The sequence below is a fragment of the Loxodonta africana genome, chromosome 4 (genome assembly GCF_030014295.1).
Source record: "Loxodonta africana isolate mLoxAfr1 chromosome 4, mLoxAfr1.hap2, whole genome shotgun sequence".
In the NCBI taxonomy this organism is placed as follows: domain Eukaryota; kingdom Metazoa; phylum Chordata; class Mammalia; order Proboscidea; family Elephantidae; genus Loxodonta; species Loxodonta africana.
In genome coordinates, this window is record NC_087345.1 from 116,213,708 (window position 1) to 116,234,443 (window position 20,736).

Consider the following 20,736-nt stretch of genomic DNA (forward strand, 5'->3'; position numbering starts at 1 on the left):
GCCAGGAAAAAGTCAAGCAGGACAGAGAGTGGAATAAACAACCTGCCCTATTGGTACTGGTACTACTATAACCCACCTCCTAGAGATTAGAACAGAACACACACAGGCCCTGTGGGGAAAAATGTTCTGGCTGTGGGGTGGAACAAATTGAAATGTTCTAAGATGTTGCAAATAAACTGTTAATGTAGATCTTGCAGGACTCCACAGGTGCAGAGTGTGTGTAAAAGAAGGAAGAGCGACCACTGTTTGATCTTCCCATGCCCACCAAAGGGGATGATGTGGCAAAGGGAACGGGGGCACCAGCATCACATCCCATAATAAGTTTCATCAAGGGGAACCAAAGGATGTCCATCTTGAAGAAGCCCTGCAAGCACACCTGTATTTACATAAGCCAACCCCTTCTCTGAGATCTCCGCCCTTCCCCCCTCAAGAACCTCATGAATAAACATCAAGACCCCTCCTTGTTGAAACCCTTAAATACTTGGCTCTTACGCAAATCAGACAGACAATCTCTCTGCAGGTTCTAGCCCTGTCTCCTCTTGCTAGCTGCTAGCAAAATAAATTTGCTTGTGTGATTCTAGGCTGCCTCGATGGTCTTAATGGGCAGGACGAATCCAGTTGGGTTCAACCAAGGAAGGGGACCTCAGCAACAGCTCCATCAGCATGAGACCAGAAGAACTAGACAGTGCCCAGCTACCACCAAACACTGCCCTGACAGAGAACACAACAGAGAATCCCTGATGGAGCAGGAGAACAGTGGGATGCAGATCTTAAATTCTCATAAAAAGGCCTGGCTTAATGGTCTGACGAAGACTAGAGGGGCCTGGGAGGTTATGGTACCTGGACCCTTTGTTAGCCCAAGATTGGAACCATTCCTGAAGCCAACTCTGCAGACAGGAATTGGACTGGACTATAAGATAATGATACTGGTGATGAGTGAACTTCCTGGCTCAAGTAGACACATGAGGCTACATGGGCAACTCCCGTCTGGAGGCAAGATGAGAAGGAAGAGGGTGACAGGAGCTAGTTGAATACAGGGTGGAGAGGAGGAACGTGCTGCCTCATTAGGAGGAGAGCAGCTAGAAGTACATAGCAAGGGGTATATAACTTTTTGTATGAGAGACTGACTTGATTTGTAAACTTTCATTTAAAGCACAATAAATAAATTAAAAAAAAAAAAATCCAATGCCTAACAGGGTAAAATTTACAATGTCTGGCATTCTATTAAAAATTACCAGGCACGCAACAAAGTAGGAAAATACAACCCATAACAAGGAGAAAAATCAATTAACTGAGATCAACACAGAGCTAGCACAGATGTTAGACTTAGCAGACAAAGACATTAAAACCATATTCTGTATATTCAAAGAGTTAAGTAGAGATATGGAATATATATTTTTAAAAGGACCAAATTAAACTTCTCAAGATATCTAGATTAGATTAACAGCAGATTAAATATTGCCAAAAATAAAAATAAAATCAGTGAACTTGAAGACAGCAATAGAAACTATATAATGAAACAGAGAGAAAAAAAGAGTTAAAAAAAGGAGAGAAAAGAACATCAGTGAGCTGAGACATTTTCAAATGATATAATATTCAGATTATTAGAGGCCCCTAAGGAGGAGATAAAGAGGAAATGATGGCCAAAATTTTTCTAAATTTGATGAAAATTTACAAACCTACAGATCCAAGAAGCTCAACAAGACATAAATACAAGAAACATAAAGAAAACTACACCAAGGCACATCATTATGAAACTGCTCAAAATCAGAGATAAATCATCCAGTGGTACCAATTCTCTCATCCACTGTCAATTATCAGAAAGTCATCCTTGTCTCCTCCTTCTCCATCCATCCACACACCTGAAAAGTTTACTTCTTAAGGAATTCTTAAATTTTATTCCCATTGCCACCACTCTAATGCAGGACCCTGTCAATACCTGTACTTGTAGTTCTGGTAGTCCCCAATTTATGACAGGTTCCATTCTGACTACTCCATCGTAAATCAGTTCTAACATAAGCTGAATACTTTTTTTTTTTTTTTTTTTAGTTTTCATTATTATTGCCTTTTATTCTCAGTGGAGCCCTGACGGCACAGTGGTTAAGAGCTATGGCTGCTAACAAAAGGTTGGCAGTTCAAATCCACCAGCTGCTCCCTGGAAACCCTATGGGGCAGTTCAACTCTGTCCTATACGGTCACTATGAGTCGGAACCGATTTGACAGCAACAGGTTATCATCAGTATCTCTATAAATTCAATCTTTGTCTTTGAGGGTTAAAAACATTACATACACACATCTGAGAGTGACATCTGAGAACGATAACATCAGCAAAGCAAATTCACGCTGCAACACTGCATGTAGTACATGTAGCTAATGATAAAATATAACAACAACAACAACAAAAAGAAGACGGTCACTAAGTGTGGTTAGTAGTAACCGGAATATGCCATAAATCGGGACTATCTATATTGTAGTAGCCTCAGGTGGTACAGTTAAGCACTCAACTGCTAACTAAATAGTTAATGGTTCAGACCTACCAGAGGGCCTCAAAAGAAAGACCTAGTGATCTGCTTCCAAAAGGAGAGAAACAGCTAAACAGTCTTGAAAACCATCTGGAGCACAATCCTGCTCTGCAACACACTGACGTCACCATGAGTTGGAGTCAACTAGATGGCAACTGGTTTGATTTTTTTTTTAATAGCCTCACTGGTCTCTCTGATTGCCAGTCTAGTCAATCCTCCCTCCAAAAAACTCACTCTCCACGCTGCCAACAGAAGGCTCTATCTAAACGTAAGTATGATCATGATGCTTGAAAATCAATGGCTCCACATTGCTTAGAGGATAAAGTCCAACCTCCTAGTAGTATTTACTCTGCCTGACAAACTCTTCCTTTCCTCATTTTACTAACCTCTAACTTGCTTTAAAATTCTAATGCAGGGGTTATCTGTCTTCTAGGAGACAGTCCCTAAACTAAGGAAAAAAAAAAAATTTTTTTTTTTCTTAGACTAAGAGAAGGCATAAATACTTCTCAGTGATCGTTAGTGCCGTATACATAGTCTTTACTGAAATGCATTGTAACATTTTGTAATAATATGTCACTCCATATTAAACTATGAGTTTCCCTGAGACTATCAAAATAAGGCTCAATAAATAAAGCAGAAAAACAGGAATATAAAACATTAGGGTCAAATACAAAAAAATAGTAATATGGCAGAAAGAAAAAACAACCACACAAGCAATTACATTAAATGTAAATGAACTAAATAATAAAATCAAAATACTTATAGTATTTAAAAAAAAAACTATATGCTGCTTAAAAAAGACACAAAAGAAGAGTGATATAGCTATACAACATCAGACAAAACAGACCTTAATGAAATAACCCTAGAGATAAACAGGGACACTTTATAATGATAAAGGGACTGATCTACAAAGAAGATACAACAATTCCTAATTTATACACATCCAATAACACTTTCAAAATATGTATAGCAAAAACTGACAGAATTAAACAAATCTGACAATAATTGTGGGAAATGTGAACACATCTCTCAAGGGCTCATTTTTTAAAAGCAGGGAAAAAATCATTAAGTATGCAAAAGATCTAACAATAGAATTAAAAATCTGAATTGACATATACAGCATACCATATCCAACAACAGAATATATATCCCAAGTCTACATGAAACAATAACAAAATTGACTATAGGTTTGATTATAAAGCAAGCCTCAATAAATAGCAAAGGATTAAAATCTTCAGAGTATTTTCTCAAACTACAAGAGATATGAGCTAAGCATCAATAACATACACACAACAAATACAAATTTAAAACCCCAATTCTCTGTAAATGAAGCAATGCCCATCTAAATCTGTGGGATGAAGAAAAACCACAACAGTAATTAGAAAACATTTTTAACTAAATGATAATAAAGGCATACCAAAACTTGTGGAAGACAGTTATAGCAGTGCCTGCAGAAACATGTAAATTCCTTAAATGTATTTGTTAAAAATAAGAAAGGAAGAAAATTAATGATCTAAGCTTCCAGCTCAAAAAACTACAAAAAGAACAGCCAATTAATTAATCTTAAAGGGAAAAAAGGGATTAGGAAGGAAGTAATAAAGAGCAAATATCAATGAAATAGAAAAAAATCAACAGTCAAAAATCGTTCTTTTTAAAAATCAATAAAGCTGGTAACTTCTTGGCAAAAGCTATCAAGAAAAAAAAAAGACACGAATTATCACTTAACGCAAAAGGCCTACACTAGAGTACTAACTGAAAGGTTGGCAATTTGAATCCAAATAAATTTGCTTTATTTACTCGAGCTTCGAAATTATAGAAAGCTAGAAGGCAAAGATGGCATTGAAGAGTCTGCCACCTAATTGGGGAAAGGGGTGGGATGCTCAAACAACAGACGAAAACTGACTGTGAGGCCAGGATATTGGCCCAACCCCTAGTTGCTGGGGACCAAGGCCATATGAACACAGTGGGTAAAACGGAGTACAGCTGGAGAAGAAACCTTTTTGAATCTACTTGGCACCATAGCCTAATCAATGCACTATGATTCATGTGAAACTGTAAAAGGAGCAACATTTAAATTGGGAGGTTTGGGATCTACTGTTGATAGGGAAAATTTGGATGCAAATTAAAGGACTGAAACAGATGTTATGTAAGGTGATTGTCTCCTTCACCAGAACGTATTATTGAGACAGTTAATGAGATGAGATGAGAAAGCTTCCACTAGTTAGTACTGAAAAAAAAAGAAGACATGCAAATTCACCTTTTGGCCAGGATTAATTGACAATGCCAAAGGAGAACCTATAGAATTGCCAAACCTACACAGGTTGTTATTTGAAGCAATACAGAATATCTCCTGGGCAAAAAGAGGTAACAATGACATGTTAGAAGCTGCAGTGATATCAATGAACTTGAGTCAGGTTAAGATCCCTGAAACATAACCCAATACGTCCTTTCAATGTGACACTGTTCTGCAACTAGAAAAAACAAAAAATTGGTGCCAAAATACAAATGACAAAAATATTAAATGCTACTTAACTACTATAAAAGCACTTTAGTCCTTAAATGATTAAGATACCAAGTGGCAGAAAACACTTTTGACATGCGTTTATGGTCCACGATGGCCCTGATGAACTCCTGAGTTCAAGTGAACAAGCTTCCTCAGGATAATAAAATGGCAAAGACAAGTTATAATGATTCATTAAGATGAAGGTTATCAGACCTAGACATGGGAAATGTAACACATATCAGTTAACTGTTTTACGGAAGAATCTACTGGATATCACTGTAACATAAAATAACAAAATTAAAAATAATGTAAAAGCAAAGTACTATTTTCATATACCCAAATAACAAAATTTTTAAGATGTGATATCGAGTTGGACAAGGTATAAGAAAAAAAGATACTCAACTTTTTTTTTTTAAATAGAAATTAGTACAACTTTCATGACAATTTAGCAGATCTATTAAATATGCAACAGCCACAAAAATGAGCTCAAACATATCAAAGACCATGAATCTCGCACAGGACTAAGCCATGTTTCATTCTGTTATACATAAGGTTGCCATGAGTCAAGGCTGATGCCAAGGCAACTAACAACAACAGCACTAAATGCACAAACACAGTTTTTGACCTTTTAACTCCACTAACAGGAATTTACTCTCTGGATATACTTAGAAAGTTGTCCAAAATATATGTACAAAAGCTGGTCACTGCAACACTGTTTTTCATAGCCAAAAAACAGAAACAACTCCAATGTTATTAAAAAAAAAAAATGACTGAAGCCATTCCCAGAGGTCACTTTTCATCCAAATAACAGGCTGGCTTATAAATAAACAATATCACCTGTGAGTACTGTACTCCCCTAAATAATCAACCATGTGAGACCAAACAGTCAACAACATTAACCCTACAGCAAAGATGAGAAGGTAAGGAGAGGCAGGGAAGCTAGATTAACGGAAACAGAACGAACAGAATAGAAATACAGGTAGTTCCCTACTTATGACAGGGTTCCATTCCAAAGACTCCATCATAAGGCAGTTCTGAAGTAAGCTGAATACCTTTTTTCTTTTTTAAAGTTTTCATTTATTACCACTATTTTTATAAATCCAATCTTTGAACATCTGCAAGTGAACATCTGAGAATGATAACATCAGCAAATTACATGCTGTAGCATTGTATGTAGTACATATTACTTACCAACGATAAGATCTACCCCCTCCAAAAAAAAAAAAAAAAACCAGTCATAAGTGCGATTCATTGGGTGCACTGTAACTCAATTACATCATAAATCGGGCCCTGTATGTTAAACGCATTAAGGTCCTTTTACAAAAGACTACATGAACATGAAATAAGTTAATTTTATTATTTATCACATTATTAAAACTGGGAAAATTCCATTTCCTGTTATCCATTAAAGAAAAACAACTTTTCTGACAGGGAAAAAATTTTTGGCTACGACAAATCCGATCAGCATCTAATCTCTAAAATCTAGAAGATACTGCAAAACCTTAACAACAAAAGGACAAATAACCCAATTAAAAAATGGGCTAAGGATACGAACAGGCACTTTACCAAAGATGTGACATTCAGATGGCTAACAGATACATGAGGAAATGCTCACGATCATTAGCCATTAGAGAAATGCAAATCAAAACTACAATGAGATACCATCTCACCCCAACAGGGCTGGCATTAATCCAAAAAACACAAAATTATAAATGTTGGAGAGGTTGTGAAGAGGCTGAACACTTATACACTGCTGGTGGGAATGTAAAATGGTACAACCACTTTGGAAATCGATTTGGCACTTCCTTAAAAAGCTGGAAATAGAACTCCCATACAAGCCAGCAATCCCCACTCCTTGGAATACATCCTAGAGAAATAAGAGCCTTCATATAAATAGATATATGCACACCTATGTTCACTGCAGCACTACTTACAACAGCAAAAAGATGAAAACAACCAAGGTGCCCATCAATGGATGAATGGATTAACAAATCATGGTATATTCACACAATGGAATACTACACAACAATAGAGAACAACGATGAATCCGTGAAACATCTCATAACATGGAAGCATCTGGAAGGCATTATGCTCAGTGAAATCTGTCAGTCGTGAAAAGACAAACACTGTATCAGACCACAATTTTAAGAACTCAAGAAAAGGTTTAAACACAGAAGAAAACATTCTTTGATAGATATGAGGATGGGGAGGGGGGAGGGGTATTCATTAATTAGATAGTAGAAAAGAATTATTTTAGGTGAAGGGAAGGACAACACACAATACAGGGGAAGTCAGCACAACCAGAATAATCCAAAAGCTAAGAAGTTTCCTGAATACAACCAAACACTTCCAGGGACACAGCAGCAGGGGCGGGGGTCTGGGGACCATTTTTCGGGGGACATCTAGGTCAACTAGCATAACAAAGTGTATTAAGAAAGTGTTCCACATCCCACTTTGGTGAGCGGCATCTGAGGTCTTTAAAGCTAGAAAGCAGCCATCTAAGATGCATCAATTGGTCTCAACCTACCTGGAGCAAAGGAGAATCAAGAACACCAAAGATACAAGGAAAATATTAGCCCAAGAAAAAGAAAGGGCCATGTAAGCCAGAGATTCCACTGGCCTGAGACCAGAAGAACTAGATGGTGTCTGACTACCACCACCAACTGCCCTCACAGGGAACACAACAGAGAATCCCTGATGGAGCAGGAGAGCAGTGGGATGCAGAACTCAAATTCTCGTAAAAAGACCAGACTTAATGATCTGACTGAGACTGAGGGACCCAAGAGGTCATGGCCCCCGGACTCTCTGTTAGCCCAAAACTAAAACCATTCCCAAAGCCAACTCTCTTCAGACAAAGATTAGACTGGACTATAAGACAAAATACTACTGGTGAGGAGTGTACTTCTTAGGTCAAGCAGACACATAAGACTATGTGGGCAGCTCCTGTCTGGAGGCAAGATGAGAACGCACAGGGGGAAAGGAGTGGATTGGATGGACATGGGGAATACAAGGTGGAGAGGAGGAGTGTGCTGTCACACTGCAGGGAGAGCAACTAGGGTCATAGAACAATGTGTGTTTAAGTTTTTGTATGAGAAACTGACTTGAATTGTAAACTTTTGCTTAAAACACAATAAAAAAAAGGAAAAAAAACTTTTCATTTTTATTACCTTTTGCTTCTCCCATACATAACTGACATAGTTGCAGTCATTTAAAAAAAAAAAAACAAACAGATGCTGTCGAGTAGATTCCAACTCAGGGCGAACTCGTGTGTCAGAATAAAACAGTGCTCCTTAGGGTTTTCAATGCTGATTTTTTGGAAATAGATCTCCAGATCTTTCTTCCAAAGCACATCTGTACGGACTCAAACTTCCAACTTTTCGATTAGCAGCTGAGTTAATCCTTTGCACCACCCAGGGATTCTGTTTCTTTGTATACAAACGTAAATTGTCCTATATTCAGCTGTTTAATATATCTTAGATATCCTTCCACGTCAGTATACACGGAAGTCCATGCCTCATTCTTTACACTACAGGCAGTTCCTTGACTTAGGACGTATTCAAGTTACAGCAAACCACACTTATGACCATCTTTTTTTTTTGTACATCTCATTGTTAGTAACATGTACTACATACAATGTTAAAATATATCTGTTAGTTTTCATGTGATGTTTCCACCCCCCAAATAAAGATTGGATTTACAAAGATACCGATAATAAAAGGCAATAATAATGAAAACTAAAAACAAGGTATTCGACCTGTCAGAATTTGCTTATGACAGAGTCACCAAAATGTAGCCCCACCGTAAGTCAGAGACTACCTGTACTATTTTCTCAGAGAATTTACTATGCAAAAAAATGAGTATTTCAAGTTTTGTTTTTTAACTTAAAAAAAAAAAAAACTGTGATTACCACTAGGGGGAGGGTTAGAACCAGGAAGGAAAATGGAGATGGTCTGGGTTGCTGGTAATATTTTATCTCTTTACCTGAGTGGGGGTTACACAGGTATTTGTTTGTAACAATTCATCTTTTATACATTTTTCCGTGTGTTTCTATCTCAGTTTTTAAAAGGATGCTAAAAATGCATCTACTTACAGACTATCTGATATATCAAAGAGTAAAATAACTCATCATAAGACAAACAAAATCAAGAGGAATACAACCTCCGGTTCCTTAAAGACAGATCTGTATTACTTCCCTATCTTTGTCACTCACCAAAAAATTTAAAAGCTTCCCTCTTCCCTCACCTGCAAGCAATTAACCAGTCCTGCAGCTTTATTTTCTGAAATGTCAAATCCATCCCTTATTTCCACCTCCAAGGCCACTGTACCTCTTGTCTGGACTAACATAGTCTTCTCTCCTAGGTTAAGTCTTCCTCAAACTTTAATGCAATCCACAGAAATATATTTATCAGTCGATTTAGTATCTACTTCGTTTATATAAAACTAAATCAAGCTTCACAAAACAATACTTACCTTACTATTTGCAAGGCCCTCTAATCTATCCTATTTTAACTCATCTTTTAAAACTATACTAGTCTCAACCAGAAGCCCTGGTGGTGCAATGGTTGAGAGCTCGGCTACTAACCAAAAGATCAGCAGTTCGAATTCACCACCCACTCCCTGGAAACTCAATGGGGCAGTTCTACTCTGTCCTATAAGGTCGCTATGAGTTGGAATCGACTCAACAGTAACAGGTTTGTTTTTTTTTGTTTTTGTTTTTCTTTTAAGTCTCAACCCACTATACTGATTTAGCATCATATCAGTAGATGGTGACAACCCGTTTCAAAACCGTTATCCTAAATAATCGCTTATTCCCTAAATTCCAAACACTTACCTCAACCAACGCATTCTCCACATTGCAGCCCGTCACTTCTTTAAAATACACATGATATAACTCACCTGCTTAAAAGCCTTCAGTGACTTCCCATTATGCCCTAGATAATAAAATGCCAATTCCTTAACAATATATAAAATCTTCATATTTAATCCCTCTCCCCCAAAATCACTCCCACTTTCTTCCACCAAAAATACTCATAGACTAGTTTCTATGCCTTTATGAAAGTTTTCTTTTCCCCGAAATATCTCCCCCTTTCTGTCTGACCAATTTATCTTTCCTTCAAACATCAGTGCTCCCTCCTGTACGAAGCCTTCCCTCTTACATTCTTCCATGTAGTCCTTGTGCTAGAGTTACCTTACAAAGAAGCTGTTAAAAATTAGCATCATGCCTAATACAAAGAAATACATGTCAGAATTAGTGACTTTTAGGAGTTTACAATTCCGTCTGTTGGTGTCCCTAGGTGATGCAAACTGTAACACACTGCTTATCAAAAGGTTAAAGGTCTGAGTCCACCCAGGAGTGCCCGGGAAAAAAAGATCTAGAGATCTATTTCTGAAAAATCAGCCACTGAAAATTCTACGGCGCACAGGTCTACTCTGACACACATGGGGTCACCAGGAGTAAGAGCTGAATCGAGGGGACCTGGATAAACTCCAAGAAGCTCACCACCTCCTTTATGCGTCACTCTTCTAATCTTGTAAGGATAGCAAAACCAAATTAAACTTATTAAAAATCTGGGTAAAATGAGTTATATTCTTCCATGTACCTGTTAAGTTTTGAGCAAAGATTAGACATGCCATCATTTTGACTGCACAGAAGTCTTTTTTGCTCACTTCTGGATTTTCTGACATGCTCTAGATAGTTCAGTTTGCAGGAGTTCTCTCCTGGTAAAGCAAGTATTACTATAGTAAGTTTCTGAGACATGTTTAAACATATTTTAAATCACAAATATTTTAGGGAAAAAAAACTGTGAGGGAAAAAATGGGCTATATTACTGTTATCCAACTATTTTAAAATTATGTATGCTATAATCTGTTGACTACATTACATACCTCCCCTTCTGAAATCTGAGGCATGATTTTTACCTTGTTCAATAAAAAGACTCTAAAGAAAAATTAAAGAGAAACTAGTTTGTTCTGTAAACCTTCATCTAAAGTACAAGAAAGAAAAATTCCGTTGAGATTTACTAGGTAAATTCTCAAGTGTCATAAGAGTTTGTGATGACTTAGAATGTGAGAAGTCAGATCTACTGAATGGAGAGACAAATCAATTGAGTTTAGCAGATGTCCCAGCTTCTATCAAAAGCTTTGCTTACACTTGGAGAGAACACATTTCTAACTAGTAATCCCCCTTAGGGCAAAATACCAAAAAAAACAAAAACAAATCCAGTTGCCCTTGAGCTCATTGCTGTGACCCCAGGGCAGATAAGAACTGCCCCCAAAGAGCAAAATAAATGGTAGTATTTATCTTCACTTACAAATAAATACATCAGAAATTTGAATTATGATTTCAAAGGTCATAAAGTCAAAAACTGCCAGATAGACAGAAGCCAAGATTCAAACACAAGTAGTTACTTCCCAACAATCAGAAAGAATTTGATATTGCTACATTTTGTCCTTTTCTACCTGAGTTTCACCTAAAAGGGGGATAATTCCTACCTAATATGGTTGTTCGGGGGATTAAATGATAAAAAAGAGTACCTAACCCACAGCCTGCCACACAGTATTATTGCTATTATTACTGCTCTGCGGGCAAATACATCAATAGAAATTATAGTCTTAAAGGCTGTCGCACTTTAAAGACTGCTTAAAAAGTAACATGGTTTTCCAGTAATGAAGTTTACCAGAAAGTAACACCACCTTTAATAATATCTGTATGACTGAAAATAAATCATTTCAATAAATTTTAAAAAGTATAATAAATGATCAAATAATTTAATAAATAATAAACTAAGGAAATACTGAGTCTCAATCTTTTAATTAAAAGATATATGTCATATTAATTCTTTTTATTACACGTGGGAAACATTTTGGATTACTATCATAGGTACTTAGTTGAAAAACACTCCCTCAAAATTTTGAAATTTTTTCTCAACAAATTTTTTTCCAAAACATGAGTCCTTTTAATTTGTTGAAAACTCTTCCTGGCAATAAAAACTGAAACTAACACCCTGAAACCCCAAGTGTCAGCAACTATTCTGGGCCCTAGGTGGCTAGTTTAGCAAAGAATGTAAGTTAACTGTTGAGGCAACAACCATTACTGAATAATTAACAAAACAGGGCCAATGATTTGTCTACTTTAAGTAAATGTTCTTACATTATTGTTCAGATTTGAAATAAACCCCAAATATCTCAGCCTTTAAAATTATTTTCCATGTTTGTTGGCAAGAGAAAAGGAGAAAACTTCTTGAACTTCGAAAGCTAAAAATGAATTGGTATTTAAAATAAATTTCATGCATAGTAAATCATAACTCTCAAATTTATTAGAAAACTCCTAGGTTCTTGGTGATTTTTTTCCCCTCCCGGTTTTTTGACTCTCTATGAATAAATACAGTGGCTCAAGAAAGGGACTATTCACAGAAGCCACTGTTCATTCTAACACCAGGTATTGTTAATTTTACTAATGAAAAAATTCTGAAATGTCGATTTAAATAACATAGCGTGTGTAGTGCTACCTAAGAACCCCATCTAGCAATGCATGGCCATGGTTATTACTTTGGAATGCAGTACTCTCGCCAAACGAAGGATTTGAGAAAATAAAATGCAGGGTGAGGCATCAATGGGAGCAAAGCAAAGGGGGAGGGGAGGGAAAGGAAAAGATTACAGGGGATTAATTACTACATTATTCGTGAAAAGAGGGGAGAAGGTTGCTTGGGCCTATTAGCGAAGACCCCTTCAAGGGGAGTAAAAACGGGTTCATTTTGCAGTTAGATTGGTCAACAGGAATCTTCCCGGTGTGGAGATGGTTGCGTCACTTACGTAGCCGCTTCTAGAAAGAGAAAATTTGCCCTCAGGACATCAATAGAACTGTGAAGGAAGGGGGAGTGACCTTCCCAAGTGTGACGGATTAAACACTGGGTCACTTTCCAAAAGGCCGAGGGATGAGACGTCCCCGTAGGTATTCCCCGGTCATCGGGAATTAGGAGGGATTGTGGTGAGAAACCCAGGGCTGATGCGTGGGCGTTACCTGCAGGGTCACCTCCTGGGGGTCCCAGTGCGGTCGCAGGTGCTGCAGGAGGCTCAAGGCCCCCTCCCGACAGCGCTGCTCCTCCTGATCCTGAACCGTGACATTCAGCTTGGGCACCTCCGGGGAGCCGGGCGGGACGTGGATGTAATTGGCCATGGCCCAGGCGACGGCGGAGACTACTACAACGACGACGGCGACGGCGACCACGAGAACGGCGGGCGCCGACAGGCTGGTGGATCCTTCCGTCCCGGGGCGCCCTCGAGGGAGGGCTGGGGCGCTCAAACTGGCGGATTAGCTGTAAGAGAACAGCTGGAGCCGACACACTCGCCGACCCGGCTCTGGACAGCAACTGAACTGAGCCGAGGTAGCACACGGGGAAAATTCCTTTTGGCTGCGCTTGACCGCCGGACACCGCACAGCATGCCGGGACTGGCCTGACTCTGGCGTCACGCGAGGGGCGGGGCCTCCGCTTGCGTCAGGGGAAGAGACTGAGTTTCTAACCCCCAGCACAATGGGCTGCAGTCTTTTCGCTCGGTTACCCTCCCGTTACCAAGCGCTCTACCCTTTGCGCTGCTAGTCTGAAAAGCGCAGGGATCCTCCTGGAGAAGGAGTGATCCGCGCCAAGATCCACAGAACATTGAAACGTTAGCCCCCTGATTAGGAAGGTCGTGGGGCTCTGGGCCTGAGTTTGGGCTGAGTTTTTCTGGGAGGTAATGGGCACGTCCTGAAATAACCCTGGGATCACACCATGAATTTGGCCTGAGACTTCAGCTGGATTAGCTGGGTCGCCTTGATCCCAGATCTGCTATGAACTGTGGACCACTAGCTTGGTTGGCAACTAAATACCCATTAACAGTATACTGAGATCATGGCATTTGAGACAAAGTTAAGATTTGGGGGTAAGAGAACGACAACACTTAAACGGTTATGTTTAAAGTAGGATGTTTGACTATACTGAGAACTATGCAAGGCCGAGAGGAACAGATGAGAGTCTGGGGTGAAAATACAAAGGAGGAAAAAGAAAACAGATTTGAGGCTCAGAACTAGAGTTCATGTATGAGGTGTTAGAGTATCCCCTACTGGGCCCTAGGGGCTCACGACTACTACCTTAAAACCTTTAGTCTCAATTTCACATAGTAACTATTTCCCGTATTAAGGGAATGCTGGAAGCTGCATAAGCCACAAGTGAATTATTGAGACCTCTTAGTTTTCCTTATGATAGAGGAAAATGGACTAGGATTTGGCCTCTTAATCTGTCTTCCCTGCAGCACTTAAACCCCAAACCCATTGCCGTGAGTGGATTCCTACTCATAGTGACCCTATAGTACAGAGTAGAACTGCTCCATAGGATTTCCAAGGTTGTAATCTTTACAGAAGCCCACTGCCACATCTTTCTACACAGAGTGGCTGGTGGGTTTGAAGAGCTGACCTTTCAGTTTGGAGCCAAGTGCTTAACCACCGCACCGTGAGGGTTTCTTCTGCAGCACTTAACCCAAACCAAACCTACTGCCGTGGAGTCGACTGCAACCCATAGTGAATTCTATGGGACAGAGTAGAACTGCCCTATGGAGTTTCCAAGGAACACCTGGTGGATTTGAAATGCTGACGTTTTGGTTAGTAGCCTCTGCAGCACTTAGTACACAGTAAATACATTCGTTAGTGGTAAACTGAATCACTAACTGGACTCAGCTTAAGTAACATTCAAATTTTTATAATTACCTCATTAACATAAGTCTACATTCTGATTGCTTGGGAAGAATCTGTTTATCTTTGTAAATCACAAAATAAATAGCTCACCATCAATAACAATAAAAGAACTCTTTGAAGTGTTAAAAAGCAAAGATGTCACATTGAGGACCAAGGTGCACCTGACCCAAGCCATGGTATTTTCATTTGCCTCATATGCATGTGAAAGCTGGTTAATGAATAAGGAAGACTAAAGAATGATGCCTTTGAATTATGGTGTTGGCGAAGAATATTGAATATTGAATATACCATGGACTGCCAGAAGAACAAACAAATTTGTCTTAGAAGAAGTATACCCAGAATGCTCCGTAGAAGTGAGGATGGCGAGACTTCACCTCATGTACTTTGGATGTGTGATCAGGAGGGACCAGTCCCTGGAGAAGGATATCATGCTTAGTGAAGTAGAAGGTCAGCGAACAAGAGGAAGACCCTCGACAGAGTGGCTGCAACAGTGGGCTCAAACATAGCAGCAATTGCGAGGATGGCACAGGACCAGGCAATGTTTCATTCTGTTGTACATAGGGTCACTACGGCAAAAACAGATTGGCAAAGATTTTGAGATCTGATAAAGCCAAGTGTTCATTACTACTGGAAAAGTAAAGAAAAAATTAATGACAATTTTGGATAATAATTTTGCAATATTCAATAAAGATGAATATTTAATAAAGCTGGAAATGGAAAACCAAAAGGGAAGAACACGCTCAGCGTTTCTCAAGCTGAAAGAACTGAAGAAAAAATTCAAGCCTTGAGTTGCAATAATGAAGGATTCTATGGGAAAAATATTAAACAACGCAGGAAGCATCGAAAGAAGATGGAAGGAATACACAGAGTTATTATACCAAAAAGAATTAGCCGATGTTCAACCATTTCAAGAGGTGGCATATGATCAGGAACCGATGGTACTGAAGGAGGGAGTCCAAGCTGCTCTGAAGGCATTGGCGAAAAATAAGGCTCCAGGAATTGATGGAATATCAACTGAGATGCTTCAACAATCAGATGCAGTGCTGGAGGTGCTCACTCGTCTGTGCCAAGAAATATGGAAGACAGCGTCCTGGCCAACTGACTGGAAGAGATCCATATTTATGCCTTTTCCCAAGAAAGGTGATCCAACCAAATGTGGAAATTAGAGAAAAATATCATTAATATCACCTGCAAGCAAAATTTTGCTGAAGATAATTCAAAAACGGCTGCAGCAATACATTGACAGGGAACTGCCAGAAATTCAGGCTGATTTCAGAAGAGGACGTGGAACCAGGGATGTCATTGCTGATGTCAGATGGATCCTGGCTGAAAGCAGAGACTATCAGAAGGATGTTTACCTGTGTTTTACTGACTATGCAAAGGCATTTGACTGTGTGAACCACAACAAACTGTGGATAACATTGCGAAGTATGGGAATTCCAGAACACTTAATTGTGCTCGTGAGGAATCTGTACACAGATCAAGAGGCAGTTGTTCGGACAGAACAAGGGGATACTGATTGGTTTAAAGTCAGGAAAGGTGTGTGTCAGGGTTGTATTCTTTCACCATACCTATTCAATCTGTATGCTGAGCAAATAATATGAGAAGCTGGACTATATGAAGAAGAAAGGGGCATCAGGATTGGAGGAAGATTCATTAACAACCTGCATTATGCAGATGACACAACCTTGCTTGCTAAAAGTGAAGAGGACTTGAAACACTTACTAATGAAGATCAAAGACCACAGCCTTCAGTATGGATTACACCTCAACATAAAGAAAACAAAATCGTCGTCACAACTGGACCAATGAGCAACATCATGATAGATGGAGAAAAGATTGAAGTTGTCAAGGATTTCATTTGACTTGGATCCACAATCAACAGCCATAGAAGCAGCAATCAAGAAATCAAAAGACGCGTTGCATTGGGTAAATCTGCTGCAAAGGACCTCTTCAAAGTGTTGAAGAACAAAAATGTCACCTTGAAGACTAAGGTGCTCCTGACCCAAGCCATGGTATCTTCAATCGCATCATATGCATGTGAAAGCTGGACAATGAATAAGGAAGACTGAAGAAGAATTGATGCCTTTGAATTATGGTGTTGGTGAAGAATATCGAATATACCATGGACTGCTGGCGTAGTGGTTAAGTGCTACGGCTGCGAACCAAAGGGTCGGCAGTTCAAATCTGCCAAGTGCTCCTTGGAAACTCTGTGGGGCAGTTCTACTCTGTCCTATAGGGTCGCTATGAGTCAGAATCGACTCGATGGCACTGAGTTTTTTGGGGAGCCAAAAGAACGAACAGATCTGTCTTGGAAGAAGTACAACCAGAATGCTCCTTAGAAGCAAGGATGGTGAGACTGCGTCTTACATACTTTGGACATGTTGTCAGGAGGGATCAGTCCCTGGAGAAGGACATCATGCTTAGCAGAGTACAGGGTCAGCAGGAAAGAGGAAGGACGTCAAACAAGGTGGACTGACAGTGGCTGCAACGATGATCTCAAGCATAACAACGATTGTAAGGATGGCTCAGGACCAGGCAGTGTTTAGTTCTGTTGTGCATAAGGTCGCTATTAATCAGAACTGACTTGACAGCACCTAACAACAACAACAATAAAGATGTATGTAGACATCTCTTACAATCTAGCAATTTCAATTTCAGCTACACACAAAATTTCCCACACATATACACAAGAGAGTGTGTACAAAAATGTGTACTGCAACATTGTTTATAATAACTAAAAACTATCAGTAAGTTCACTGTCCCTCAAGAGGGAAATTTTTTGATAGATGGTAGATAGATAAATACAAATAGATTGGAATGTCCCACAAAAGAATAAAGATGGCCAATAGGACATATGCATCTATTTATGCATTCATTCAGGAGACAACAGTAGCTCCAGAAGTCAGAAAACTCAAGTAGTAGCTCTGGGGACCAGACAGCACCTCTGGTTAGTTTACCAAACCGCTGACCTCTCTGTCTCTTTTCTCTCCACCTCTTTTTATTTCTATTTTGTTTTTGTCTGTTTCTGCTTCCTCGTGATTTCTGCCTACTGGCTTCTCTCAGTGTGCCTGTCATTCAGATCTTATTCAAAAGTTATTTCCCCAGTGAAGTCTTCCCATTCCATTCCTTATCATGACAACCTGTTTTATTTTTTAGACATCACTTGTCACTGAAATCAATTTTTTTTTTTTTAGGACCCATCTTTTTTTTTGTACTAGAATATTAGCCCCAGGAGAGCAAGGTTACAGTTTATCTTATCTATTGGCACATTTCCACTGTCCTGAATAGTGCCTAGAACATAAAACGTACTCAATAAATAAATGCTTGACCCCATTCAGTTATCTTTTGAATCTCTGCCAATCTCATATGAGTAAAGCCCTTAGTCAGGGATTATATTTCCTAACCACCACACAGTGTTGAACTTTCCTGCCTGGCCAGTTCCTAGGCCACCAGCCAGTCCATTAATTGCATTTGGGTTTAGAACAAATCCTTAGCCACAGGAGGCCAGTAAAACTGCCCAGCACCTTGTACCATCTGTCTACCGGGTATAAGATAGTTATGATATATTATCATCATGAAGTATCCAACACATTTTAGGCCCCTTCCTGTATTTAGCATGACATTGAGGCCCTCCAGCACCTGGTATGACCTACCTTCCTATTTCTGCTTCTTGAAATCCCACTTATTCTTCAGAGTGTAGCACTCCAGCAATTCCCTTAATGGGGCCTTTCTGATTTTCCTAGTCCAAATTTAACTCTCCCTTTTATACATTTGTTGGAAAACCTAACAAATTCTGCCTAATGACACTTGTGGGTTTAAGTCATAAAGATTGTGTTGGAAAAATTGTATTTAAGGTAAGGCTGATTTCAAACAATGCACCTATAATGTGTCACATATAAAAGGCTAATAAAACTGGTTATAACCTGTTACATAATGAGTATTTTGTATGAGGGAATGAAAGGGCCCTGGTCATAAATGTTTTAATTACAATGGAGTTAGCTTTAGTTACCAGATTAGCAACCTAAAGAATTCCCACAAGGAAACATTCTGTGAAACAAGACCTCATGGGCCCGTCTAGCAGCTAGATCATCCACCAAATTTAAGACATGTTTAAAATGAAATGACATTTGCATGTCTAAGAATCAGAGTTAATGTCATTGTAGAATGAGCTAAAAAATTCAAGAATCCAAAATATCTGGGATACCTGACACTCAAGGACAGGCATTCACCCTCTCCCCCGTCTCTACCCCCCCACCAAAAAAACAAAGGAAAGACCTCTATGTGCTTAGATTTTCAGAGATGCTACATTAAAATGAGCCTGCACCTGTTCTGCACTTCATAACTTTAAGATAGCCTAAGGGAGTTTGTCATACCCTAGTCTATAAAACTACTGCAATGACCACATCAAATATCAAATAAAGACTGTGCTAGTTATATGTGTGCTCAATTATAAGAGGTAATAAATACTTAATTCTATAAAACGTGTTTATTGGTGCTTGTTCTAGCATGCTCTTTTTCACCTTCCTGGATCAGATTATAATTCTATTTTATATATAAGGTTACTTCTCTGAGGGCAGGAATTCTATCCTTTTTTGCTTTTATACCCTCAACAGTTTCAGGGCAGTGTCTTGCATATAGTAAATTACAATTATCGATTTAATGAGGTGAAGAAAGGTATCAAATGGTCTCTAATTTTAATCATCTAAATTTTTTAAAAATCCTGTTATGAGTAATGAAAGAGAATGTACCTTACCAAATGTTAAATCATAATATAAAGCCAGGAAGGTCTATGTATATGAGTATAATTAGTGTGTAATAAGGTAATCATATAAATCAATGGGAAAGTAGGTTATTCAAAAACAACGTTGAAATAATATTTTCAATATAACTTGATAAAGTTGCTTTAACAATCATTAGTATTTAAGTAATATAAGTAAAAAAACTCACAGTTACCAACCAGTATTTCCCCTTAGTTCTATACAAATAGTGGCAGCAAATATAACACTTTAAAGACAAAAAAACAGATTCTTAGCCTACTTAAATCCTGTTTTAGTTTATTTTTCCCAAGCCTTAACCAATGGTTAACATTTAGTAGGTACTTAAGAATTATTTGCTCAATGATAAAAAGGATGACAGTCTCAATATGTTCCACATTATAGTTTTTTTCATACTCCTAGAGTATACTGAATTGAGTAATCATTTTATATTGTTTTGCTGCTTTTCCAACTTTTTTCTTAATGCTCCTAATTATTGTAACAGTAATTTTTGTTAATTCCTAAGTTAAACTTAAATATCTCTATTTTTATACCTATTTGGTGATTCATAAGGAGTATTTGTAATAATATTTTGATATTTCCAAGGAAGGATTTCAGAGCCGTTATATGCATACCCAAACTACAAAAGACTAAAGCCTGATACCTGTGTGCTTCAAAAAAACCAGACCCGTTGCCGTTAAGTTGATTCCAACTCATAGCGACCCTATAAGAGAGAGTAGAACTGCCCCATACGGTTTCCAAGGAGCACCTGGTGGATTCAAACTGCTGCTGACCTTTTGGTTAGCAGACATAGCTATTTACAACTACACCACCAGGGTTTCCCTTGTGTGCTTACCAAACCAAAAAACCAAACCCAATGCCGACGAGTCAATTCTGACTCATAGCGAACCTATAGGACAGAGTAGAACTGCCCCCATAGAGTTTCCAAGGAGCGCCTGGTGGATTTGAACTGCCGACCCTTTGGTTAGCAGCCATAGCGCTTAACCATTAGGCAACCAGGGTTTCCCTACAACAGCACATGAAAAACAAACATCAAGCAAGGGCCACTTTCTCCAGGTTCAGATTCTGTTCTACCTTGCTCCAAAGGATCCAGTGTCGCTTCCTTGCTCTTAATAGCATACTATTCAGAGCCCAGAGAGGTAACGAAGGGGATTAAAAGAATTTGAGCTTTGTAGTTAGAGTCCTGTTACAAAATTTGAGCAATTTA

The 20,736-nt window shown here is 38.8% G+C and overlaps 1 protein-coding gene across 2 annotated transcripts in view; it reads right to left on the minus strand.

Annotated features, from left to right (window-relative positions):
- Window positions 1–13,482, minus strand: part of ETNK1 (ethanolamine kinase 1) — a 58,577-nt gene extending 45,095 nt beyond the window's left edge. Inside the window, exon 1 of one of the 2 annotated variants that reach the window (XM_003405693.4) lies at window positions 13,046–13,480. In XM_003405693.4, the coding sequence (XP_003405741.2) occupies window positions 13,046–13,201 (156 nt within the window). In that variant the 5' untranslated portion in view covers window positions 13,202–13,480. Of the gene's footprint in view, window positions 1–13,045 lie in introns of both variants that reach the window. The other variant, XM_064284487.1, reaches the window with a different exon arrangement.
- Between the last annotated feature and the right edge of the window lie 7,254 nt (window positions 13,483–20,736).